Source organism: Podarcis tiliguerta (assembly GCF_965153285.1).
Source record: "Podarcis tiliguerta genome assembly, chromosome: 13".
NCBI lineage: Eukaryota > Metazoa > Chordata > Lepidosauria > Squamata > Lacertidae > Podarcis > Podarcis tiliguerta.
The window spans coordinates 53303286-53329117 of record NC_139546.1 but is presented as its reverse complement, the minus strand read 5'-3'; the positions used below and the strand labels follow the sequence as shown (position 1 = coordinate 53329117).

General features: G+C 50.3%; 1 protein-coding gene and 1 long non-coding RNA gene across 3 annotated transcripts in view; one reads left to right on the top strand and one right to left on the bottom strand.

Moving 5' to 3' along the window:
* Window positions 1-25832, top strand: part of LOC310663237 — a 37082-nt gene that overhangs the window by 3161 nt on the left and 8089 nt on the right. The gene's annotated exons all lie outside the window — the stretch shown is intronic.
* On the bottom strand, window positions 9401-23891 carry LOC310663073 (2-acylglycerol O-acyltransferase 3-like). 2 transcript variants are annotated; one of them, XM_083410667.1, is made up of 8 exons: window positions 23755-23891; window positions 23438-23533; window positions 16243-16350; window positions 14325-14395; window positions 13964-14168; window positions 13113-13284; window positions 10175-10377; window positions 9492-9661 (listed from the first exon to the last, which is right to left on the bottom strand). In XM_083410667.1, the coding sequence occupies exons 2-8, from the start codon at window positions 23502-23504 to the stop codon at window positions 9507-9509; spliced, it is 981 nt and encodes a 326-aa protein (XP_083266793.1). In that variant the 5' UTR covers window positions 23505-23533; window positions 23755-23891; the 3' UTR covers window positions 9492-9506. The 2 variants fall into 2 exon arrangements, with proteins under 2 accessions (XP_083266794.1, XP_083266793.1); XM_083410668.1 differs by lacking the exons at window positions 16243-16350; window positions 23438-23533; window positions 23755-23891 and adding an exon at window positions 15246-15402 and having other exon boundaries at window positions 9401-9661.

The following is a 25832-nucleotide window of genomic DNA, read 5'->3' as shown; positions in this document are numbered from 1 at the left end:
CCAACCCAAACTCACCGTCAAATCACACATCATGCCAGGGGCACAGCCTCCACCACAAAAAACTCGGATCCATGGCTTCCTGGCCACTCCATGGCCCAAAAACGTGGTTTTGAACCACGGATCCTCATTTTCGCATTGAGCCAACCCAAACAACATCAAATCACACATCATGGCCAGGGGCACGCCGCACCACAAAAAACTCGGATCCATGGTTTCCTGGCAACGCCATGGCCCCAAAATGTGGTTTTGAAGCACGGATCCTCATGGATCATCACACTTTTTGCATTGGGGAACCCCAATTTCACCCCTTATTCAAATATCTTGTACATAACCACAGATCTGACCCAGACATCATGAATCTACTGCTTCATGGCCCAGGCCAGATGCTACCCTGGATATATTGGCCAATTTTTAGGTGGATGTGCTGGGATGGAGGAAACGGAGTCGGCTGAATCTCTATCCATTAAAGATGGGCGTCCAATGGCTGGACCAGAATGATTTCGGTTCAGTTTGCCAGCTCCCAGCTCTTCATGGGGCGCAATAGTCACCTGTAGCCGCCATCAGGAGTCCCGGTGTGATCCTGGATGCTTCTATCTCTATGGAAGCATTGGTCACAAATGTAACCAAACTGGCATTTTTTAATCTATGTCAGGTTAGGCGATCAGTACCATACCTGTCCCTTTCCAACCTAGCCATGGTGATCCATGCAGTAGTCACCTGCAGACTAGACTACTTTAACTTGCTGTACACCTGAGCCGGGGAGGGCAGGGTATAAATGTGATAGAGAGAGAGAGAGAGATGCAGGGCTACCCTTGAGACTGCTCCAGAAACTCCAAATGGCCTAAAATGCAGATGCATGAGTTCTTACATGGACTTTGTGGAGAGCCCACATTCAGTTGGTTGTTCATCAGCTGGATTGGCTCCAGGTGGAGTATCGAATCGGATTCAATGTTTTGGTCTAATCTTTAAAGCCCTAAACAGTCTGTGACCTTTCTTATCTGTGGGAATTATCTTCCATTACACTCCCCATGAGTGTGACGCTCATCTGACAACAACCTCCTGGTGGTCCCTGGCCCAAAACATAACCAGCTGTCCTCAACCAGAGCCAGAGCTTTTTTGGTGGAACGCTTTGTCTAATGAGACCAGGGCTCAGTGCAATCTATCTCAGTTCTCTCACTTGTCATGGTGAGTGGGCTTGCACATTCCTATGACCCTTGTGAGCGAAGCCGTTGGGAATCTCGTACTCCCAGCAGGGTCACCCAAGGCGGTAAGGTCAAAGAAAATTAAATATGCTCAGAGTCCTGTAGTGATTTCATGCTCTTTATTGCAGCTTGTAAAACAGTGACTGAATTTTACCCCAAACCTCAGGCTTTTATATACATTATTTACACAATGAGTCCCGTCTGATTGGCTGATTCTGCTTCCCTCCTGGAGCCTGATTGGTCTTTTCTGCAAGCCAGTCAGTTATTGCATTCTAGGATCCTACTTGCCTATTGTTCTAGGATCCAAGATTAGTACATAACAGGGAAGGAGCTAGACAAAGAATGATCCAAGAAGTCTCAACGGCAGAACAAGCGGATGATAAGAAGCGATATGTTATAACGCGGGTGAAGGCTGCAGCAGATAGGGATCTACCGATTTGTCATGGCTACTCCATGCCATCAGAACAGAGCCCCACTGCGAAGGCTGTGCGTTGGTCAGCGTGCACTGATCTACACACATAAAACAAATTCACGCACAGGCATCTTTCAAAAACCCAACCCAACCCCCCAAAACCCTCCCCCCATGGCGATCACTAAATGGCTACGGGGGCAGGAATGTGAAGTGGAGTGGAGGTCATTTGAGGCTGAGTGCTTTCCAGGTGTCTCATAGTCAGTTGGTGATCTTAAGGAGTCCAGCCCCTCAGCAGCCTGCACTGAATCAGATGCTGGAGCTACTGTTATCTTTTCCTGCAGTCTGGGGAACTTTCTTCCCGATCTACTCTTCTGTCTTTTATTTTGCTTCAACTGTGTGAGCTCCAACTGGCAGGGCTGTTGATGGATTTATTGCTTTCTCCGTCCAGCCACGCTTCCTTTGCGTGCGCTCTGCTAAGCACGGCCCCGGGAGAAAAACAAACAGCAGATACGCAGCGTCTTTCGTGTGAGAGCAGAGGGAGTTATAAATCAGTCCAGGCAACGTCTTCTATTCTAAGAAGCTTTTATTTACAGGCAGAAGCATTCCATTCCATCAGAACTCAATTCCATCTTGTCTGTCTCCTTTCGCCCTCGGAGCAGAAGAAGACGTGAAACCAACACAGAGAAACAAAGAAACCTGTGACTACAGTGTAGCCTCGGTCAGAGGCTCCTCCTCCCAGGGCAGAACACAAAGGAGGTTAACTCTTTAACCACCAGGCTCTACAAAGGCTTCCCTGGTTCTGGTGGCATGCCGATAGATTTTGCGGCAGCTATAGTATGGTAACAAGTCCTGGATGATGGGCACGCACACAATGTTCTGTACGGACTGTGCATGCATGGCAGCCCGTATGGTTGCCAGGAGAGCGGTTGCCTGTACAGCCGCCGCGAGAGGGGCTGCTTGTACGGACGCTACGCGAGCAGCAGCCTGTACAGTCGCCGCAAGAGCAGCTGCCCGTACGGCCCATACGGTCGCTGCGAGAAGGGCTGCCTGTACAGTTGCCACAAGAGCGGCAGCCCACATGGACGCCGCACAAGCGGCAGCCAGTACAGCGACCGTACTGTCACCCTCCCCCCAGCATGGCACCCCTGGGCACTACCACCCCGCTGCCCCTTCGTATGCCCCTTCAGCCAATCAAATGTACTATGAACAATCTGAAGTCATGCTGGGCACAATTCACCACTAATCCTGTTATTTTTCTAAAAACACGTGGTGGACTCCAGGAAAGCTGTCAGCAGGCACCATGATGCCCATGGGCACCACGTTGGAGACCCCCTATTTCAAAGTTTGCACTGACAAACTCTGTTGGCAAGAAAACTTTACATTCACAGGTAAGAGCATTACAATCTCTGCCTTGGATATTCTTGAAGTTTAGCAGCGTCAAAAATTTCCAGGTGCAGTTCTTCACAGTGGAAGCTATGGATATGAATATCATTTTAATACAATGTTCTTGCTAATGCAGAACCATTTCAGATAGAGTTTTTATTTCGGTCATTCCATGGACATTGGTGTGATCTTACAATGTAATTTGTTGGAGCCCATTTAACAATCATGACGATCCATGAGGAGTATTTAATATAGTGTTTGTTCCCTGGCTGTGCTCTGTGGTTTTTGTGGTTCATTCTGTGATCATATACATCAGGTGTGATTTGATAGTGATTTCAGGGTGACCAAACATAAAAAACCTAAGGATCCATGGGGATCTGTGCTTCATGAGAATCTTTTTACAGCATGGCAGTGCCTCAAAGTGATCTGGCCATGAGCAGCATAGGTGGTTGGGTAAGGAATATGGGGCGACCCAGAACACTGTGGAGCCGTAAATTTAAAATATATATATATATTCAATTTTATATGGATAGGGAAGTACAGAAAGAGAAAAGGGGGAGGGGATAGATAGATAGATGATAGATAGATTAGAAATTTAAAAGACCTATAAAGATTATCAAATCCTACAAAGTAGGATAATAATAATAATAATAATAATAATAATAATAATAATAATAATATAGGTGTACCCTGCCCATCTGGCTGGGTTTCCCTAGCCACTCTGGGTGGCTTCCAAAAAAAATCAAATAAAAATACATTAAAAAGTCACACATTAAAAACGTCCCTAAACATGGCTGTCTTCAGATGTCTTCTAAATGTCAGGTAGTTGTTTATCTCTTTGACATCTTATGGGAGGACATTCCGCAGGGTGGGCGCCACTATCGAGAAGTCCCTCTGCCTGGTTCCCTGTCACTTTGCTTCTCACTGTGAGGGAACCACCAGAAGCCCCTTGGTGCTGGACATCAGTGTCTGGGCAGAACGATGGGGGTGGAGACACTCCTTCAGGTATACTGGGCCTTTGAGGCCCTTTAGGGCTTTCAAGGTCAGCACCAACAATTTGAATTGTGCTTAGAAACGTACTGGGAGCCAATGTAGGTCTTTCAGGACCTGTGTTATATGGTCTGGGTGGCCACTCCTAGTCACCAGACTAGCTACCGCATTCTGGATTAGTTGTAGTTTCCGGGTCACCTTCAAAGGTAGCCTCACGTAGAGCACATTGCAGTAGTCCAAGCGGGAGATAACTAGAGCATGCAGCACTCTGGTGAAACAGTCTCTGGGCATGTAGGGTCTCAGCCTGTGTACTAGATGGAGCTGGTAGACAGCTGCCCTGGATACAGAATTGACCTGTGCCTCCATGGACAGCTGTGAGTCCAAAATTACTCCCAGGCTGCGCACCTGGTCCTTCAGGGGCACAGTTACCCATTCAGGACCAGGGAGTCCTTCACACCAGCCCACCCCCTGTCCCCCAAGAACAAAACTTCCATATTGTCAGGATTCAACCTCAATCCATTAGCTGCCATCCATCCTCCAACCGCCTCCAAGCACTCACACAGGACCTTCACCGCATTCACTGGTTCTGAGTTGAAAGAGAGGTAGAGCTGGGTATCATCCGCATATTGATGGACACCAAGCCCAAAGCCCCTGATGATCTCTCCCAGCTGCTTCATGTAGATGTTAAAAAGCATGGAGGGGAGGACGGAACCCCGAGGCACCCCACAAGTAAGGGTCCAGGGGTCTGAGCACTCATCCCCCACCACCACTTTCTGGACACAGCCCAGGAGGAAGGGCCATGGAGTGTCCAGGAAGCTGTGGATCTGAGTTTTTCGTGGTGTAAGCTGTGCTCCTGGCTATGACGCGTGATCTGATGTTGAGTTTGGGTTGGCCCAATGAGAAAAGCATGAGGATCCGTGTTTCAAAACCACGTTTTTATACCACGGTACGGCCAGAAAGCCATGGATCCGAGTTTTCTATGGTGCAGGCTGTGCCCCTGGAAATAATGTGTGATTTGATGGCGATTTAGGTGTGGCCCAATGCAAATGGCGTGAGGATCCATGAGGATCTGTGCTTCGAAACCACGGTACGGCCAGAAAGCCATGGATCCGAGTTTTCTGTGGTGCAGGCTGTGCCCCTGGGAATAATGTGTGATTTGATGGCGATTTAGGTGTGGCCCAATGCAAAAAGCATGAGGATCCATGAGGATCTGTGCTTCGAAACCACGTTTTTGGGCCACGGTATGGCCAGGCAGGCGTGGATCCGTGATTTTTGTGGTGCAGGCTGTGCCCCTGGAAATAATGTGTGATTTGACGGTGAGTTGGGGTGGCCCAATGCAAAAAGCGTTAGGATCCATGAGGATCCGTGCTTCGAAATCACGTTTTTGGTCCATGGTGTTGCCAGATAACTATGGATCCAAGTTTTCTGTGGTTCAGTCTGTGCCCCTGGCTATGATGTGTGATTTGACGGTGATTTAGATGTGGCCCAATGCAAAAGGTGTGAGAATCCATGAGGATCCGTGCTTCAAAACCACGTTTTTGGGCCATGGAATGACCAGGAAGCTGTGGATCTGAGTTTTTTGTGGTGCAGGCTGTGCCCCTGGCCATGATGTGTGATTTGATGGTGGGTTTGGGTTGCCCCAATGCAAAAAGCGTGAGGTTCCATGGGGATCCATGCTTCAAAACCAGGAGCAGAACCACTGTATAACAGTGTCCTCAGCTCCCAGCTCCTCTAGACGGTCCAGAAGGATGTTATGGTCGATTGTATCAAAGGCCGCTGAGAGATCCAGCAGAACCAGGAAACAACTCTCACCTTTGTCCCTAGCCCGCCGGAGATCATCAACCAGTGCGACCAAGGCAGTTTCAGTCCCGTGATGATGCCTGAATCCTGACTGGAAGGGATCTAAATGGTCCGCTTCTTCCAGGCATGCCTGGAGTTGTTCAGCAACCACCCGCTCAATCACCTTGCCCAAGAATGGAAGATTTGAGACTGGGCGATAGTTGGCCCTACTGGCCAGGTCTAAAGATGTTTTTTTAAGAAGCGGTTTAATGACCATCTCTTTCAGCAGGTCTGGGAATGCCCCCTCACAGAGGGAAGCATTCACCACTCCGCAGAGCCCATCGCCCAGCCCTTCCCGGCTTGCTTTTATTAGCCAGGATGGGCAAGGATCAAGGAGACGTGGTTGGTTTCACGCATCCAAGCAGCCTGTCCTCATTCTCGGGGGTAACGGATTGAAATTGATTCCATGCAACTTGACCAGACAGGACTCTAGCACTCTCCCGCCCCGGCCCTGCTCCCACGGTGGTGCCTACCTCCTTCCGAATATGAGCAACTTTATCTACAAAAAAATTTGCAAAAGCATTGCAGTGAGATCTTGGGGTCTTTACAAGGTCCCAGTAGTACAGGTGGTTCCGTTAAATTGCTGACCACCTGAAAGAGTCTCCTGCTACTATTTTCTGCAGATGCAATAGAGGCAGTGAAGAAAGTCTTCTTCGTCGTTGCTATTGCCACTTGGTAGGCTCGACATTGAGCTCTAACCTGTGTCCGGTCAGATTCGGAGCGAGTTTTCTGCCACCGACACTTTAGCCGTCTCAGCGATTGTTTCATCGCCCTCAGCTCCGAAGAAAACCACGGGGCTGTCCGGGCTCCATGCAATCGGAGAGGGCACTTCGGAGCCAGACAGTCGATAGCCCTGGTTAACTCCGCATTCCAGCGGGCCACCAGGGAATCGGCTGAAAGGCCATCAACATGGGATAAAGCATCCCCTACCACTCTCTGGAAACCATTTGGATCCATTAAGTGGCGGGGGTGGACTATCCAAATTGGTCCCACCTCCCTGCAGAGGAGAAGGGTCACGGAGAAGTCCAGTTGCACCAGGAAGTGATTTGACCATGGCACTTCTTTTGTTTCACTTTTACTTAGTGTCAGATCACCCACGTCACTAGAGGTGAACACCAGGTCTAAGGCACGTCCATGACTATGAGTTGGGCCAAACTTATTCAGGGACAGTCCCATGGAGGCCATGCTTTCCACGAAGTCCCAAGCAGCCCTTGTAAGGTCGTGTTGGCATGGATGTTAAAATCCCCTAGGACAACCAAACTAGGTGTCTCCAGGAGAACATCCGCCATGACCTGAAGCAGCTCAGGCAGGGAATCCTTGGTGCAGCGGGGAGGTCAGTACACCAAAAGGAATCCTGTACTGCCCCTATTGCCCAGCTTCCAGAACATGCGCTCAAAGAACTGGGTCTTTCCAGTAGGATGCCTGATGCAAGCTAGTGACTTTCTAAAAATCACCGCACCCCTCCCCCCCCGCTCACATGACCTGTGTTGCTGTGTGTAAGAGAAACCTGGGGGACAAGCAGCAGCTAGGACAGGACCAACTGCTTTATCCAACCAAGTCTCTGTCACACATGCCAGCTCAAGTCCTCCATCCACGATCAAGTCATGGATGGCAGTGGTCTTATCAATCATTGACCTAGCATTGCACAGCAACACCTTCAGGTCATGTGGGTTTCCCTTGTTGAGCGCAAATATAACATTGAAACACAATGGTACAAAATAACTCAGCAAGCTGACATTTATCAAGAGTTAAACAAAGGTTAGTGTACTAAATATTATTTCCAATTCTAGGTAGTTTGCTATTGGAGAAATACCATATATGATTATAAAAATCTAAAGCAAGAATTGACTTTGGGGAGCCCCAATGTGAAAAGAGTAAGGATCTGTGCTTCAAAGCCACGTTTTTGGGCCATGGAGTGGCCAGATAGCCGTGAATCTGTGATTTTTGTGGTGCAGGCTGTGCTCCTGGCTATGATGTGTGATGTGACAGTGAGTTTGGGGTGGCTCAATGCAAAAAGCGTGAGGATCCATGAGGATCTGTGCTTCGAAACCACGTTTTTGGGCCACGGTATGGCCAGGAAGCCATGGATCTGAGTTTTTTGTGGTGCAGGATGTGCCCCTGGCTATGATGTTTGATTTGACGGTGACTTTGGACTGATCTAGTGCAAAAATCATGAGGATCTGTGCTTCAAAACCACGTTTTTGGGCCACGGTATGGCCAGGCAGGCGTGGATCCGAGTTTTTTGTGGTGCAGGCTCTGCCCCTGACCATGATGTGTCATTTGACGGTGAGTTTGGGCTGATCTAGTGCAAAAATCATGAGGATCCATGTTTTTTAACCATGTTTTTGCGCCATTGCGGCACCACGAAAGAATGGATGCGTGATTTTTTTGCTTCTGCCATGTGGTCTACAGTATCATGGTGTTTTTATTTTGTTTCAATATAAAAAGAATATGAATTCATGAGGATCCATGCCTCAGATCCATGTTTTTGTGGTGTTGCAACGCGGCAAAGTGTTGGATCCACATTTTTTATAGTCCAGTTTGTAGGCGTGCCTTCCAGGTGTGATTTGACACTGCATTTGTTGGAGTTATTTATAAAAAAGTGGAGGATCCATGAGGATCCGTGTAGATCCGCCTTTTATCCAGACCCCACAGGAACTAGCATTTCCTTCAGCTCAGCATACTGCATTTTAATAAGCCTGTCTGTTTGTAAAGGGCCTGCTCTATGGCTTCTTTCTCACCGATTGGTCTCAACTAGGGCCAGGGCCTTTTCAGTACTGGCCCCGATCTGGTGGAACGCTCTGTCACAAGAGACTAGGGCCCTGCAGGACTTGACATCTTTCCGCAAGGCCTGCAAGAGGGAGCTGTTGCACCAGGCCTTTGGCCAAGGCACAGTCTGACCCTTATGTTTTCCCTCCCCTTATGGTTTTGATCTAAGAGGTGCTTTTAAAATGAGACTGCATTTTAAATTGCATCTTAACCTGTGTTTTAAATTGGTTTCGCCCACCCTGTTATATTTTTACTGTAATTTTACTGGTGTTAGCCGCCCTGAGCCCGGCTCTGGCTGGGGAGGGTGGGGTATAAATAAAATTTATTCTTATTGTTATAATTAAGGTGCAAGCTCAGAAGGTGATTGCTTCGGGGCATGCACAGAGTGCACACGATGTGCACGGATGGGCAAGATGCTGAACCACAGACCAGCTCCCCCATGCCCTTTCGGCTCGAGGCTCTGGCACATCCCTCACCCCGTTGCCCACCCATATTTACGTCCCCACCAACGCAGAACTTTTTCCCTTGCAAGACTTGACCTCACGCCACCCGCGACCCTGCAAGGAATATTCCCGCAAACTCCACACCCGGAAAGGCTTCGTTTTAGTTGTGGCACAAAGGCAGGTGGAAACCAGGGTTCCACGTGCTTTCTTACCCTGCGCCTTTCCCACGGCAAATATCTAAACCCCGTGCAGAAAGGAAAAGGTCAAATTGCTCTGACTTCTCCGGGGTTTCCTTTCTACGGAACAGCCTTAGGCGAAAGTATAAAGGTAGCAGAGGTAGCAAAATTGATTATTGATTATTGGAGACGGTGTGTACAGACAGGATGGGGGGAACAAAGACTCCTGTGTGTCTCCCCCCATCACAACCTTGTGTCCTCTGATGCTGCTTCGGGTCAGGATCGGGTCCATCTAGGTGATGAGGAGCTGCTGGGAGGCCGGGAGGCTGCAGGATTCTTTATGGGCCTCAAAGAGCTCCTTCAGGGCCTCGAGGTAGAGAGCGTGGAAGCTGTTCACCTCGTCCTCGGTGGGGCGCGGGCGGAGCGGGACCGGGATAGGCTTCCCCACTACAAGAGGGAGAAGAAGCATGGACGGTTGGGGGGGGGTCTGCTTGCCCCCAGCAGCTTTGCACCCTGGCCTTGCGTTTCAGGGGTGGCTTAAGTGCAGGAATGGAGGGGCCCCTAAGGGTCATCCAGCCCAACCCTCTCCAATGCAGGAATTCGTGATTAGTGGCCAACCAACCTTTGCTTAGAAACCTCCAAGGATGAGGAGAAGGAAGTGTGTGTGTGTGTGTGTGTGTGTGTGTGCAATCTCCGCTCCCTCCATAGCAAGCCCCATAAAACGAGCCTGTTCATTTGATTCCTGCAGACGGGTTGGGCTCGATGACCCTTGGGGTTCCCATTCAACTCCACAGGTCTCCGATTCAGTTCTAGGAGGGGGCGAAAGGGAGATGCACCAGAACCTGCCGCATTGTACGATGCTGAAGAGTTTGTGGCTCTTTGCAAGCAGGTTGGTGAGTTGGGATTTTGGGGTGCAGGGAGAAAGCTAAGGAAGGGATGGGGAGCCTGATTGGTCCTTACCCACCACCGTGAGGGGGGCAGCCATGGGCTGGATCCCCCAAGAGGTGCTGGAGAAGAGGCCCCTCCCGCTGAAGAGACAAGGGGCGAAGCCGATGAGCTGCTTGAAACCAAGCTGGAAGCGGCGAGCGAAGCTGCCCTCGGGGAAGCGGATCTGTCGGAAAATGTCATTCTCCCCGAAGGTGTAAACTGGCACCAGGTGAGCCCTGCAAGGAGGAAGAGAAGGAGGAAGGTGTGAGGATACCCAGAGCTTATAGGGTTAATAGCGTGGGAAGTTAAGTCCTATCCCTAGGGGGGTGTTCAGGTATGGGGTTTTACGCTTTGTTATGTGAGCTGATTTACTTTCTGTTTTGAGAGAGGGAGAGACAGCATGTCACCGTGCTCTCCCGGGTCGTTGATTTATTTTGCTGCTGTACAATAAATCACTTCTTAGATTAGAAGGAGCTGCGTACAAGGGTTTCTCCGCATGCCTCAGATTTCTACAGTCACACACGCTATCTGTTATACTCTGCTGAAGCCAGTAGGAGCAGAGCGACGCATTGGAAGAGTCAGCCGCCCAGGCGATTTGGCAGGCTCTTGAGAGGGTCCATCACAGAACCACAGCAGGAGCCAAAATCAATGTCACCAGAAGTTCGTTTCAGCTGAGGCTACGTCCGGGAGACAGCATCAGAGAACATGTGACAAAAATGGTGGCTGTGTTTAACCGACTAAGACAGTTAAACGTGAATTTTCCAGAAGATTTGAAAGTTCACATTCTTCTGAGCTCACTAGACAAGAGTTATGACAATTTGTGCCTAACTCTAGAAGGCATGCCCCCTGCCAACCTAACATTGCAGTTTGTCTCGGGTCGCCTATGCGATGAGGAAGAACATCGGCGGAGGGGGGGCACGCTGGCCCAGGCAGTCCTGCTTCCAGGAGCGGGGGGGGGGGGGCAGTGAAAGAGGACACTGTGAAAGCTTCTGCTACGAGACATTATTGTTGTGGCTCGGAAACCCACCTGCGTAAACGGTCCCAAGGAAGCTGCACAGAATGCATCCAGTTGCCCTGGGAAACCAAATTAGGGAAACGGCCTGGGTGGGAACGCAAGGAAAGGTCCCAGGGGAACTGACAGAGACGCAACGTCACATCATTTGGCGGTTTCCATGGGAACGGTGAAGGACAGCGACCAGAGCAACATACATTGCTGGGTGATCGACAACAGAGCCAGTCATCATCTGTTGCCATCTAGTGGCCAAATGCGGAACTGCAGAGCTGTTTCCGAAGGAGAAACAGTCACTCTTGCCCATGGTTCCAAGAGACAGCTGACAACTGTTGGCTCTGTTTTTGTTCCTTTATTGCAGGCTGAACTGGAAGCATTCGTGGTCCTAGGGATGAAATGCTGTCTATGGTCTGTCTTCTCTAGTTAGAGATGGGTTTAAGGTTTGCTTTGAGAATAATGTATGCTCTAGTTCCAGGGGTGGGAACCAGTTGGTCAGTGTTGAATGTCAGAACAGGCTATTCTGGAAACGTCTCAAGCAGGTAAGGGTAACACTGGGTCAGCACAGGCACAGTGTGCAAATGTTCCCACTCACTATATGTGTCATCATTTGTGGCACAGGAGGATGTCTCACTGCAATTGGGGATATGTGAGAAAAATACCAGGGTGCACTGAGGGGTGCAAAATGAAGTCATGTGCCAAGTTCCTGAATTGCAGAGCATGCTAGAAGGCAAAGGTAAAAACGTGCAGTTATCCTAGGTCTGACAGGGTAACCAAGAAACCTTTTGAGTTGGTTCATGTAGATATTTGTGGCCCTATGCTCGTTGCAAGTCTGGGCGGCGCTAAATATGTTTTAACCTTGACAGATGATTACTCCAGAAACAGCTGGTCACTGCAGTGGAACTCCAATTCTCACTGAGGGTTTCCAGTTTCTAATCAGACCACTGTGGGGAGTTTACTGGGTCTGCATTGCAGAATTACTTTCGCCAGAAAGGGATACATCACAGGTTAACGGTTCTGCGCTCACCACAGGAAAATGGGGTGGCAGAAAGGCGGAACAGAACGCTCCAGGAAGCGGTGGAAGTGATGCTTTTTGACTCAGGCTTACCACACCGCTTCTGGGCGGAAGCTTGGAAAATGGCGAATTTCACTCTGAATGGTCCCTCCAACTGTTTCCTACACACACGCTATCTGTTCTACTCTGCTGAAGCCGGGAGGAGCAGCGTGGCGCATCAGAAGAGTGCTGGATGCCAAAGCACTCAGCTGTTCACAGTCGAAACAGACGTTCAGCAGAACAGGTTATGGCTCATAACTCACAGATGGAATGTCGGGTCAGGGAGAGCATTTAATCCAACCAAGAACCTTGCGAGGTAGGCTAGGCTGTGGGAAGTCAGGGACCTTAGCATGTGGAATCTACGGCCTGTTATACATTAAGAGAAAACTTAATTGGGAAAAAGCGAAGGTCCCAACGCAGGAGGAGTGGCTTTTGAAAGACATGGACTAGGCAGAAATAGCAAAGCTCACAGCAAAATTAAAAGATCAGAATGACGAACTTTTTACAGAAGGGTGGAGCCCATTTGTGGATTACTTAAAAAATATTACAGTCAAATGAAATCACGGACAGGATTTGAGATAAAAGCAGCAGAAGGAAAATGACAAAATAATTGTACTAATTTTTTTGTAATAGATGAAGATACAGCACAGCTTTGAGTAAAAACACTGTGTAGGTGGGAAGCCAACTTATGGAGCAGCGGAATTATTTGTTAGGAAGGTTACTGTGAAAATGTATGAAAAATGTAATGATAAATTATACAGCAAGGAAGGGCAGGGACCTTCCGTTCTCGCAATTGCTTCATTGGGGCAAAATCCACCAGGAAACACTGCCATGCTCACGCAGCCCGAGATATTGCTGACCTGCGCCCAACCCCCCCCCCAGACATCCCCTTGCCCCCTTGGTGCCCCTACCCATGTTGCAGCGCCAAGCGCACGAAGCCCTTCCTCCCTTGAAGGCAGACACGATACTCTCCGGGGGTGCTGTCCAGCATCTCGGACACGCCCCCCACCACAATGACCACCGCGTGCCCGGGGGGGCCACTCAGGAGGAAGTCCAGGGACCTTTTGTTGACTGGGACTACCCCTGGAAGTGGGAGAAAGCAAAAGTGCTTGTGAGTGTGAAACATCTCCAGGGGTTCCCTGCTTTTCAGGGGGTTGGACTAGAAGGCCCCCCCGATTCTCCTCTAACTCTGAAATTCTGCGAGTCTATTAAAGCACAAAAGGGTCGCTGGCAAAGGATCGGCGCGTCTGGAAGCGGTTGAAGTGTGGATGGCAGCTAACAGATTGAGGATGAATCCTGACAAGACAGAAGTACTGTTTTGGGGAAACAGGGGGCGGGCAGGTGTGGGGGACTCCCTGGTCCTGAATGGGGTAACTGTGCCCCCGAAGGACCAGGTGCGCAACCTGGGAGTCATTCTGGACTCACCGCTGTCCATGGAGGCGCAGGTTAATTCTGTGTATTATTTGCGCAACCAAACACCCCTTTTCATTTGCACAGGAGCAAAGAATGGGAGGAAGAACAGGCATTCTTGCTGGGGAATTCTATTCCCAGGGGCACTGGGAGGGCATTCCTGAGACTGGGGTGGTTCCTCCCAGTGGATGGGCCAGGCAGGTTCTTGAAGGTGGTCCTTAGGGGAGGGGCCACCCCACTTCCCCACCCCGACCGGCTAGAAGCACAAGAGGACGTCTCAGCCCATGTGTCATGTTCCTAAGGACTTCCCTTGCCCCCCTTCCTTCTCCATTCCTCGCCCCGTTGGCCTCACCTAAGCTCATCAGGTAGTCCCGGTAGACGGGAATGCGGAACAGCCCTGCCAGGGTGGTCAGGCTGGGGCGGAGGCCTGGGAAGGCGCGGGGGAAGCCGGTGGCCTCGGTGCAGAAGGCGGAAAAGGCCCCCGCGCAGATGATTCCGTGGGGGTGGGAGCCCAGGACGTAGTTCCGCGTCGGGGGCAGCTCGGCCGTCTTCACCAGCTGCAAGGCAAGAGGGGCAAGTCCTTTGGCATTTGGACCCCCACCTGAATGTCAGTGCGCAGATTCCATGGCCAGCAGCCTTTGACGGCTGCTACCTCCTCCTCTGTGATCTGGTCTCCAGGGGTTCCAGAGACCCTGCCAGCCCCCTTCTCATACCTTGATGGGGAAATAATCCCGGTGGAGCTCCCAGACTCTCCAGCGCCTCATCCAGTCACAGCGGCGCCCACCTGTGAAGGCAAGGGTTCAGGCAGGGGACGGAGTCAGAGAATTGTGGGGTTGGAAGGGGACCCCCAGGAGTCATTCAGCCCAACCCCCTGCAATTCAGGAATCACAGCTGAGGAATCCCTGGCAGGTGACCACCCGACCTCTGCTTTTAATTAATTAATTAATTAATTAAATTATTACTTGCTGGTGTTTAATTTTAGTGTTTATTATTGGATTCTAATGGATTAGTGCATATTGCTTTACTTGGTATAAATTATTTTAACATTATTGTGACTGTTTATATAGGATCTGATTGTTAGTATTAATACTTGATGTATTATTATTATTATTATTATTATTATTATGTTTGTTGGAAGCTGCCCAGAGTGGCTGGGGCAGCCCAGCTAGATGGGCAGGGTATAAATAAAATTATAATCAATCAATCAATCATGAGGAGCGAGATGATCCTTGGGGTCCCTTCCAACTCTGATTCTATGTTATATTTTGGGGAGGGTTCTTTTGATTCATTTCAAGTACAGGATTTTGTGTGTTTTTTACAGAAACATTTAATAATTATACATAAATAAATGCAGCTGATTTTTCTGCCCTCCATATACACAGAGAGAGATGTGGGAATGTTCAGGGATGCAGGAGAGGATATATTGACTAATTATATCCTTATCCAACTTGTGCTAACAAGTTTCCAAAATATCAGCAGAGTAAAACATTCCCTTTTTAAGTTCTCAATGGTAACGTGTGCTCAGGTTCACTAGAACCTCTATAATAATCACTCTGATAATTTCCCCTTTGTTCCCTCTTAAAATACAAGACACAACACAGTCTTTCATAAAAGTATAAAAAGAGTTTACTCACATTCTGTTCACAATCAGATCCCAGAAGGCAGACAGGCTTAATAAAGTAATATACATTTAGAATCTATCCTATAAGAAGATAGTCTCTTTCTCCTGTCTTGGCTGGGAGCCAAGAGGGCATCTTTAGCAGATGTTACTAGAGCGATGGAAGAGAAGCAGGAGAGACAAGAGAGAGATGACTGGTCTGCCCTGTGCTTTTATCATTACCTGCACAGGTGAGGCTACACCCACCTCTGGTCACATACGAAGGAAGTACGTCCCAGGAAGTGTACCTGCTGGCTGGACAAACATCCCTCCCCATGCTTAAACATGTACACTCTAGGAATGTTGTAATTTATGTCTCCTGTGTTTTACATCCCACAAGAGAGAAAGAGAAAAGCCTTCTGCCATTGTGTCTTTTATTGGGTATTTTTATTTGTTCATTTCTATATATAGGGTACCTACGATCTGCATCTGGGACGCGGGTGGCGCTGTGGATTAAACCACAAAGCCTAGGACTTGCTGATCAGAAGGTCGGTGGTTCGAATCCCCGCGACGGGGTGAGCTCCCATTGCTCAGTCTCTGCTCCTGCCAACCTAGCAGTTCAAAAGCATGTCAAAGTGCAAGTAGATAAATAGGTACCGCTCCAGTGAGAAGGTAAACGGCGTTTCCGTGAGCTGCTCTTGTTTGCCAGACGCAGCTTAGTCCTGCTGGCCACATGACCCGGAAGCTGTACGCCAGCTCCCTTGGCCAATAAAGCGAGATGAGCACCGCAACCCCAGAGTCGTCTGCGACTGGACCTAATGGTCGGGGGTCCCTTTACCTTACGATCTGCATGGACTGGTTGCATGGCTTGAGATACCTATGAGGTCCATCAATTACCATATAGCATATATTCAACTCAAAAAACTGACAATTTGTTGTGGATAGCTGGGCATATAAAGGGCCCCATCACCTTCAGTAGCTTAGGGCCTCATCAAACCCAAATCCGGCCCTGCTTGGGGGGGAATCGAACTCACCTCTCTGTGGCGTATCCCAGTCGAAGATCCACCAGGCGAAATACAGGATGCTGATAGGCCAGAAGGAGGTGAAGAGCAGGTAGACCAGGAGAATGGAGAAGAAGGCACCTGGGGGGGGGGGAGAGAGAGGGAAGAAGCCCTGGAGATTCTGTGGAATCTTGTTTTTATGTTGTATGCTGTGATTGCCAAATTCTGATTTGAAAAACCAAATAAATAAATTTATCTTGTTAAAAAACAAAAAAAATGAAACCAAAATCACAATGTGGACTTCAAACTGGTTGTGGATGATATATCAATATATCGCCCAACTCTACCCACAAGTACCGCTCCCCCCTCACTGGGATTCAGAGGCCCTGCCTGGGACCACAACCCCGATTTCACGAGACCCCCGAGGATGTGATCTGAAGCCCCCCTAAACCCAGAAGAACATTTTAGGTTGGAAGGGGCACCCCGGGGTCATCTAGCCCAACCCCCTGTGGTGCTGACTCCCTAGTCCAGACTCACCTGGCCCAAAGCTGATTTGGAAAGAAGAGGGGGTTTGGCTTTTGGGGGAGGGGGGTGAAATAAAAAAAATAAGGTATTTATATATATATATATATATATATATGCTTTCGTAGATTTTCACGGGTACAGGAATGCAGGTTTTGGTGTCCTCGGGTGTCTTCCCGTGTAAAAGTTGGGGTGTCTAGGCGACGTTTCGACGAGGTCTCACTCGTCATCTTCAGGCTGGTGCTTTCGGCTTCTTGTTACTGGAACAGAGCTTGTTCCAGTAACAAGAAGCCGAAAGCACCAGCCTGAAGATGACGAGTGAGACCTCGTCGAAACGTCGCCTAGACACCCCAACTTTTACACGGGAAGACACCCGAGGACACCAAAACCTGCATATATATATATATATATATATACATATACATATACATATATATATATATATTGTCAGGGAACTGCCATCGGAAGGACAGGAGGTGCCAGGGCTCTCTGAGGTTGAGAGAGACGCAGCAGCGGACGAGGGAACCAGTAGGGGGAGAGCAGGGACTTCAAGGGAAGAGGAGTCGGAGGAATGGCTCAGAGACGCTTCCAGCGAAAACAGCGGGGAGGTCTCAGGACCTCCTATAGGGACACCCATTCCTCGCCGGAAACTGTCACGCCGAGAGTCCAGAAGACGTGTTTCCGTTAAGGAGCTTTTATGTTGGAAACGATTCCGAAAGCAACCACTTTCGGATTCTGCTAGCGATTGACGCAGCCATGCTGGAGGGGCTCCGTCACAGGCAGAGGTTTGAAAACTTGATCAAACTCTGAGGGACTTGCAGTTTACGCACAAGCAGCTCATCATCCCATCACAGCAATCCGAAAGTCACCGAAAGCTAGCTTGTGACAGGGAGAGGCATCATGAGCGAACCAGCCGGAACCGGAGGAGCAGGAGCAGCTGGAAGAGGTGCAAGCCTGGAGGAAAGGTACAGGGCGTTGGAGATACAGCTTGCTTTGCAAACGGCGAGGCTGGAGGAGAGGAGGGCTCAGGATGCAGAAAAGGGGAAGGAGAAAGCCACCCCGCTCACCAGAAAGATGCCAGGACTGGTGCAGAAATTCGGGGGGGACCCCAGAAACTATCATGCCTTTAGAACAGAGATGCAATACGCTCTCAACCTGCAGTTTGATGACTTCCCCGACGAGGAATCACGAGTGGCTTTTGTAATTAGCCATCTCGAAGCAGGGGCGAAGGACTGGGTTAGACCCCTGATGGCAGGGAATAATGAGATCCTAAAGGACACGATGAAGTTTTTTCGTGCCATGGACCTGATGTTTTCCAGCGACATTGAGCAGGGGGTGGTGCGAAGGCAGTTAATGGCCTGCAAACAGGGGAGCCGGTCTGTCCGTGAGTACTGGACTGAGTTTACTATGTTGATTCATAGATTGGGGTGGGACCTATCGGCAGAACCCATTCAGATGCTTTTCGAAGAGGGGCTCTCTTCGTCCCTTAAAGATGAACTTTCCCGGGCCCCCAGGGCGGAGTCTATGGACCAGCTGACTAAATCCGCGCTAGCCATAGGAGCGCGCCAGGAAGCGAGGGCTTTGGAAAGGCGGGAAGGGAAAGGAGAACGTTGGAGGGAGCTCCGCATTCCAGAGCCGCCTTTTCCGCCGGCAGAGCCGATGGAAGTTGGTACAGCGCGGGCGCGCGCAGTTTCAAACCTCAGTGAAGGGCGGAAGAAGGAGGGAAAGAGCGCCAAGAAATGTTATCTCTGCCAACAGCCAGGACACTTTGCCAGAGTCTGTCCACAGAGAAAGGAATGGCAAGGGATGGCAGGAGCTGTTGGGGGGGAAGAGGAGGAAAGCAAGGAGCAAGTAAAAGCCAACGCCTGGCTGCCACCGTCGGGGCACAGCAGCCAGGCCCAAAAGCAGTGAAAGTGCCCACACCAGAACCTCCCAGACCTGCTTTGGTGATAGAGGTGTTGCTAGAGCTGCCAAACGGACACCCACTACAGATCAAGGCGCTTTTGGATTCAGGCAGCTCCTGTAATTTCATGAGTAAGGAGTTTGCAGCTGAGCACCAGATACAGACCATCCCCTTAAGTAACCCCCTGCAGGTGACCACGATTGACGGCAGAGAGCTGTTGGGAGGAGAAGTGAACCAACAGACAGTCCCTATGATAATGAGGGTGGCAAGGCACACCGAAAGGATAGCGTTTAATGTGGCCACCTTGGGAGGAGCTCCCATCATTTTGGGGATGAGCTGGCTGGCACTACACGATCCTCTAGTGGGCTGGCATCAGAGGGTGGTCTCCTTTGGGTCAGCGCATTGCCTAGAACACTGCAAGCAGGGGAAGGTTCCAGGAGGAGCCAGACTCACCCTAGCCGGGATGGAGGTAATGAACAAAGGGAAGGTGCCTCCGCAATACGCAGATCTGAGCAACGTATTCAGCGAAAGGGAAGCGGACAAACTGCCGCCGCATAGACCCTTTGACTGTCAAATCAACCTACTCCCTGGGGCTCAGCTCCCAGTGGGCAAGCTGTACGCCATGTCAGACAGGGAGATGCAGGAGTTGAGGGAGTTCATTGACAAAAACCTGAAGCGAGGTTTCATCAGAGAGTCACGAGCGGTGGGGGGCAGTCCAGTGTTTTTTGTGGACAAAAAGAACACAGATAAGCCGAGACTTGTAGTGGACTTCAGGGCCCTAAATGCCGTGTCGGAACCCCTGGCTTTTCCTATGCCCCGGATCGATGACATTCTGACCAGGGTGAGGAAGGGGAAGATTTTTACAAAACTGGACCTGCGGGGGGCGTACAATCTGATACGCATAAGGAAGGGGGATGAATGGAAGACCACCATGTTCACCCCTTTGGGAGCATTTGAATACCTTGTCATGCCCTTCGGTCTCCAAGCAGGCTCAGCATGTTTTCAAAGTTTTATGAACCACGTCTTGGGACCTTTGCTCTACAAGAATTGTGTGGCCTTTTTAGATGACGTGTTGGTGTATTCGGAAGATGAAGAGCAGCATGTGAGGGACGTGCGAGAAGTGTTGGGACGGCTACAAGCCAATCAGCTGTGGGTGAAACTGGAGAAGTGCCAGTTTCATACCAAGGAGGTGGAATTCCTGGGGTACCGCTTGTCAGACAAAGGATTGGCCATGGATCCAGGCAAGGTCCAAGCGGTACTGGAATGGAAAACACCGAAGACCAAGAAGGATGTGCAAAGATTCCTGGGGTTTGGGAACTTTTATCGGAAGTTCATCAAGAACTTTGCACACTTGACGGCGCCCATCACCGACTGCCTCAGTAGCAAGAAGAAATTTGTTTGGACGGCGGAGGCGGAGCGAGCATTTGAAGAACTGAAAAGGGCTTTCGCCTCGGAAGAACAACTTCTGCATGTGGACTTACGGAAACCCATGAGAGTGGAGACAGACACGTCTGACCGGGCGGTAGGGGCGGTGCTTCTTCAACCGGGAAGGAATACGTCAGAGTGGAGACCGTGTGCCTTCTTCTCGAGGAAGCTGAATAAGTCCAAGCGGAACTACACGGTGTATGACAGGGAGCTACTCGCCATTCACGAAGCGTTCCGGAGGTGGAGACATTTGTTAATTGGGGCACAACACAAGGTGCAAGTGTGCACCGACCACAAGAATTTGGAGTATTGGAGAACGGCTCGAGTACTCAACCAATGACAAGTGAGATGGGCACAGGAATTCTCCAAATTCCACTTTGAAATTTGTTATGTGCCAGGCCCAGAAAACGTCAGGGCGGACGCTCTCTCACGCAAACCAGAGTATTTGGAGGGGGAGGGGGCAATCGAAGAAAGACATGTCATCCCTGAGGACCGCTGGGTGTGTGGGGCGGCGCTGGTGGGGCGACGAGAACTGGTAGAGGAAACGGAAAATGATGAGTATGCCCAGGATAAGCTCAGAGGTCTCAGGGGAGAGGGTGAGAGTCCAGAAGGTTTTGAGGAAAGAAATGGGGCATTGTATTACAAGGGGGCACTGTATATACCAGGAGGTGAATTGAGGGGAAGAGTACTCAAGCAGTTGCACGATAGCCCCACTGCGGGACATTTTGGACAACACAAGACCATGTGGATGGTTACCAGGGAATTTTGGTGGCCCAAGGTGAGGGAAGATGTAAAGGAGTATGTAAGACGGTGTGACCAATGTCAGAGAGCCAAGGGGGAAAGGAGGGCGCCGGCAGGGTTATTAGAACCATTACCCACACCAGAACAGCCTTGGGAAGCGGTATCAATAGATTTTATGACGGATCTGCCAAAATCCAAGGGGAAAACAGCCATCATGGTAGTAGTAGACCTGTTAACCAAGATGTGCCACTTTGTAGCATGCTCACATGCAGTCACAGCGGAAGAAACAGCGAAGTTGTTTGTAGAACACATCTTTAGGCTGCACGGCGCCCCCTTGAGGGTGATCTCAGACCGCGGCAAACAATTTACTTCCAGGTTCTGGAGGAAGCTCATGAGCTTGCTGCACGTGGAAGTCAATTTTTCGACTGCCCGGCACCCTGAAACCAACGGGCAGGCGGAAAGAGCAAATGGCATCCTCCAACAATATCTGAGGTGTTATGTCAATGACAGAGAGAACGATTGGGTCGAAAAGTTGGCGCTGGCAGAATTTGCCTACAACAATGCGGAGAATGTGTCCACAGGGATGAGCCCCTTTTTGGCTAATTACGGGTGTCACCCCAGGGCTTTTCCAGGGGAGGGAGGCGAGAGATGGAGCGTCCCAGCGGCCGAACATTTTGTAGAGGAGATGGAAGCGATCCATCGTCAGCTCCAGCTCAACTTAGAAAGGGCCAAGGCTCAATATAAGAAGCAGGCAGACAAGAACAGAAGGGAAGGTGAAACCATAAGGGTGGGGGATCAGGTGTGGCTGTCAACCCAAGGGTTGCCGTTCAAAGGGGGTTGTAAAAAATTAAGACCCAAGAGATTGGGACCCTTTGAGGTCATTCAGCAGGTCAACCCAGTGGCTTTCAAACTCCGGTTACCCAACCACATGAAATTGCACCCAGTGTTTCACAGGTCGCTGCTGTCACCGTACAGGGGGGGACGTGAAGGGGAGCATACCAGGGGACCACCCTTGGAAGAAAGGGAAAGAAGCAACCATGTAGCGGAAATCCTCGATTCCAGGTGGAAGGGAAATCAGGTGGAGTATTTGGTGGCGTGGGAAGGGGAACCGGAGTCAGAAAACACCTGGGTGACTGCAGGGGAGGTCGATGACGAGGTTTTAACAGAAACGTTCCACCAAAGATTCCCGAGGAAACCACAGCCGGTAGCAAGGTTTAGGAGGGAGTATTTCGGCACCACCGACGAGGAGGAGGAACTGGAGGGGTTCGCGGAGTCGGAGTTGGAAGAGGGAATGGACTCAGATGACGAGGAGTATCGAGAGACCCGGAACAGCAACAAGTGGAGGAAGGTGTTCGAAACCTCGGACGATGAGGAAGGTTCTTTCAGGGGTTTTACCTCCTCACAACCAGTAGGGAAGGAGACGGGAGGGGGTGAAGGGGGCCCTGGAGGGGAGGTGGATGTCAGGGAACTGCCATCGGAAGGACAGGAGGTGCCAGGGCTCTCTGAGGTTGAGAGAGACGCAGCAGCGGACGAGGGAACCAGTAGGGGGAGAGCAGGGACTTCAAGGGAAGAGGAGTTGGAGGAATGGCTCAGAGACGCTTCCAGCGAAAACAGCGGGGAGGTCTCAGGACCTCCTATAGGGACACCCATTCCTCGCCGGAAACTGTCACGCCGAGAGTCCAGAAGACGTGTTTCCGTTAAGGAGCTTTTATGTTGGAAACGATTCCGAAAGCAACCACTTTCGGATTCTGCTAGCGATTGACGCAGCCATGCTGGAGGGGCTCCGTCACAGGCAGAGGTTTGAGAACTTGATCGAACTCTGAGGGACTTGCAGTTTACGCACAAGCAGCTCATCATCCCATCACATATATATATATATATAAAATGCTCATAAATGTACCAAGTAAACACGTACATAAATATATAAACCACATGTCTGAAGCTGCACAGGAAAACAGCCCTGGAACCATTTTGGCTCCCAAACTGACCAAACAATTTCTCTGCAAGGTCAACGGAAAATGGAAAAGCTTCCCCATTGTCTTTTCCTTCACAAATCCTGTCTTAAGGGTATGTGTATGAATAGGGTGTGAGGCTGTGACCTGGCCCAGGAAGTATTTATCATTACAAAAGACTGGCCAGGGTATCCAGTCTAGTGACCATTAAACAGGTAACCTGCCAGACAGAAGGTAAACAACGCACTCAGATTTCTGTTGTAGACCACCTCTTTTGGTGATGTAGGCATGATGTTTCTGGGGGTGGTCTTGGACTCCAGGGCGGGCAATTTAAAATGTCTATATAAGGGTGGGCACACCTTTGTTCAGGGTCCTACTCCTGCGTGAGAGGGGAGCACCCTGTTGCAAGAGTTCAATAAAGATCAGGCTTACGAGCTGCTTTGCTTCTCAGTATTCTCTGGTTTGCCTCTGTTCTTTTCTCTGATTGATGGAGAACCTACAAAGGACTCTCTAAGGGCTCTTGTGTCCCCCATACGGGAATAAGGGCAGTTTTCCTTTTATTACAGGGGCCTGGCCTGCCAGAGGACCTCCCAAGGGCCATGGCCCCAGGAAGAGGAGGAGGCCAAGCTCCCCCTCTTCCCTGAGCACCCCCTGCCCCTCCCTCCCACCCCAGATCCCAACTTACCAAAGAAGAGGAAGGTGAGGACCAACTGGAAGACGCTAAGGGCCTCCAGGTGTTTCTTCAGAGCCATCTTCTGACCCTGGGTCTCAGGAAGAGATGCTGGGGAGAAAATCCACAAGGGGGGGAGTTGGGGGGGGGATCTGCAGCAGGACTCCAGCCAGGAGGGGCCCCGGCCTTGGCAGAAGGGAGAAGACGCAGGTGTGTTCAGCACAGGTGGCCTCTGACCTGCATCCCAAAGCCCAGCTGCTCCCCTTCAGCCGTGCCCTTGGGAGGGGGGCAGCGTGTGGGGCAGGAGGAGGAGGAGGAGGAAAGAGGCTCACTTGTCCAGGAGAAGATGTTGTCTTGCCCACGGCTGCAATGCACAGGTCTCTCTCTGCCACCTGCACTTTGGTAGCCAGGTGAGTTGGCAATGAGGATGCTGCTGGCACCCAGGTGAGGCAAAGGGGACCTGGCTGAGCTCTCCTCCTCCGAAAGGAGACAAGGTGTGTCATTTCATTCCTGACCTTAAAAAGGTCAAGCCCAGTGGCTCCCAAACTGGGCGTGCCCAGAGGACCTTCAGATTCCTTTCTTTTAACTCCCAGCCCTGCCTGGCACCTGCCTTGCTGGCCCTCGGCTCCCTCCCCTTGGCCCTCATCCCAGGGCTGCCCTGCCCTCTTGGCCCACAAGACAAAGGTTGGGGTGCCCGGATCAATAGGCCCGTTTGCCCACCTCCCTTCTCCAAACCACGGAGAACAGAGGAAGCTGTGCTCAAGGAGATAATAATAATAATCAAATTTTATTTATATCCCGCCCTCCCCAGCCAAAACTGGGCTCAGAGCAGCATAAAATGCAATAAAAAGCAGGGAAGAACCGTTTTCAAAACAACAGATGCATTTCAAAAACAGTGGGACTTACGGTAGAACCATAAAGCTGTATAGTTGGAAGGTACCCCCAGGGGTCATCCAGCCCAACCCCTTGCAAGGCAGGAATCGCAGCTTTGGTGGCACTGTCACTCTAGGGAAGAAAGAGTGCCTCTGACCAGGTCAAGAGTGCTCCGAGGATCCGCAGCTGCCTCCCTTTCAAAGGGACCAAGCGCAGCTCCTCCTGATGGCCTTTAGGTGCCCCTGGAAGAAAGACAGGGTGAGAAATCACTAGGGTTTCTGAAGCACCCTGTGGGTGGGGGTGTTGGGTGCAGTTCAAAGGTTGCCCCCCCCCCTCCTCCTCCTCTGTCTCCTGCCAGGCAGGGCAGTGAGGTCCAATATGACTTGACCTGGCCCTGGAGGAGCAAAGGTAGAAATTACGCAAACCTTTCCTGGCAATGACATTACTTCCTGCCTCAGGGCAGGGCAGCCTCTCTACAAATTAGCATTTATATATCCCAATACTTTCCTCCAGAAATCTGTAAGCATCAGACATTGCATAAGCAGACACTTCAAAGAGGCATTCTCGTTTTGGCACCTCCAGCAAGACATCCTTGAGGTTCATCCCGTTCTATATTGATGTATCAGAGCCCAATATTATTTTTGGTTGTATAAGACGTAGTTTATAATCTAATGGCACATTAGAAAAGGATCTAGGAGTCTTGGTTGACCACAAACTTGACATGAGCGAACAGTGTGACGCAGCAGCTAAAAAAGCCAATGCAATTCTGGGCTGCATCAATAGGAGTATAGCATCTAGATCAAGGGAAGTTATAGTGCCACTGTATTCTGCTCTGGTCAGACCTCACCTGGAGTACTGTGTCCAGTTCTGGGCACCAGTTCAAGAAGGACACTGAGAAACTGGAACGTGTCCAGAGGAGGGCAACCAAAATGGCCAAAGGCCTGGAAACGATGCCTTATGAGGAACGGCTAAGGGAGCTGGGCATGTTTAGCCTGGAGAAGAGGAGGTTAAGGGGTGATATGATAGCCATGTTCAAATATATAAAAGGATGTCACATGGAGGAGGGAGAAAGGTTGTTTTCTGCTGCTCCAGAGAAGCGGACACGGAGCAATGGATCCAAACTACAAGAAAGAAGATTCCACCTAAACATTAGGAAGAACTTCCTGACAGTAAGAGCTGTTTGACAGTGGAATTTGCTGCCAAGGAGTGTGGTGGAGTCTCCTTCTTTGGAGGTCTTTAAGCAGAGGCTTGACAACCATATGTCAGGAGTGCTCTGATGGTGTTTCCTGCTTGGCAGGGGGTTGGACTCGATGGCCCTTGTGGTCTCTTCCAACTCTAGGATTCTATGATTCTATGATTCTACTCTTGCCTCTGGTTTGAGGCAGCAGCACTTATGAGTTGTGACACCTGGGTGACACCTGGCTTGAGAGCAGTACATGTGAAAAGGATCTAGGAGTCTTGGTTGACCACAAACTTGACATGAGCCAACAGTGTGACGCGGCAGCTAAAAAAGCCAATGCAATTCTGGGCTGCATCA

Bases quoted from the DNA above. Each gene is read 5' to 3' on its own strand.
- LOC310663073 (XM_083410667.1), bottom strand. From the start codon at position 23,504: ATGGCTCTGAAGAAACACCTGGAGGCCCTTAGCGTCTTCCAGTTGGTC. The intron at 13,285-13,963 runs GTGAGGCCAACG...TCCCACTTCCAG, and splicing joins GGACTACCTGATGAGCTTAG to GGGTAGTCCCAGTCAACAAA. The intron at 9,662-10,174 runs GTAAGGACCAAT...TCCCTCTTGTAG, and splicing joins TGCCCCCCTCACGGTGGTGG to TGGGGAAGCCTATCCCGGTC.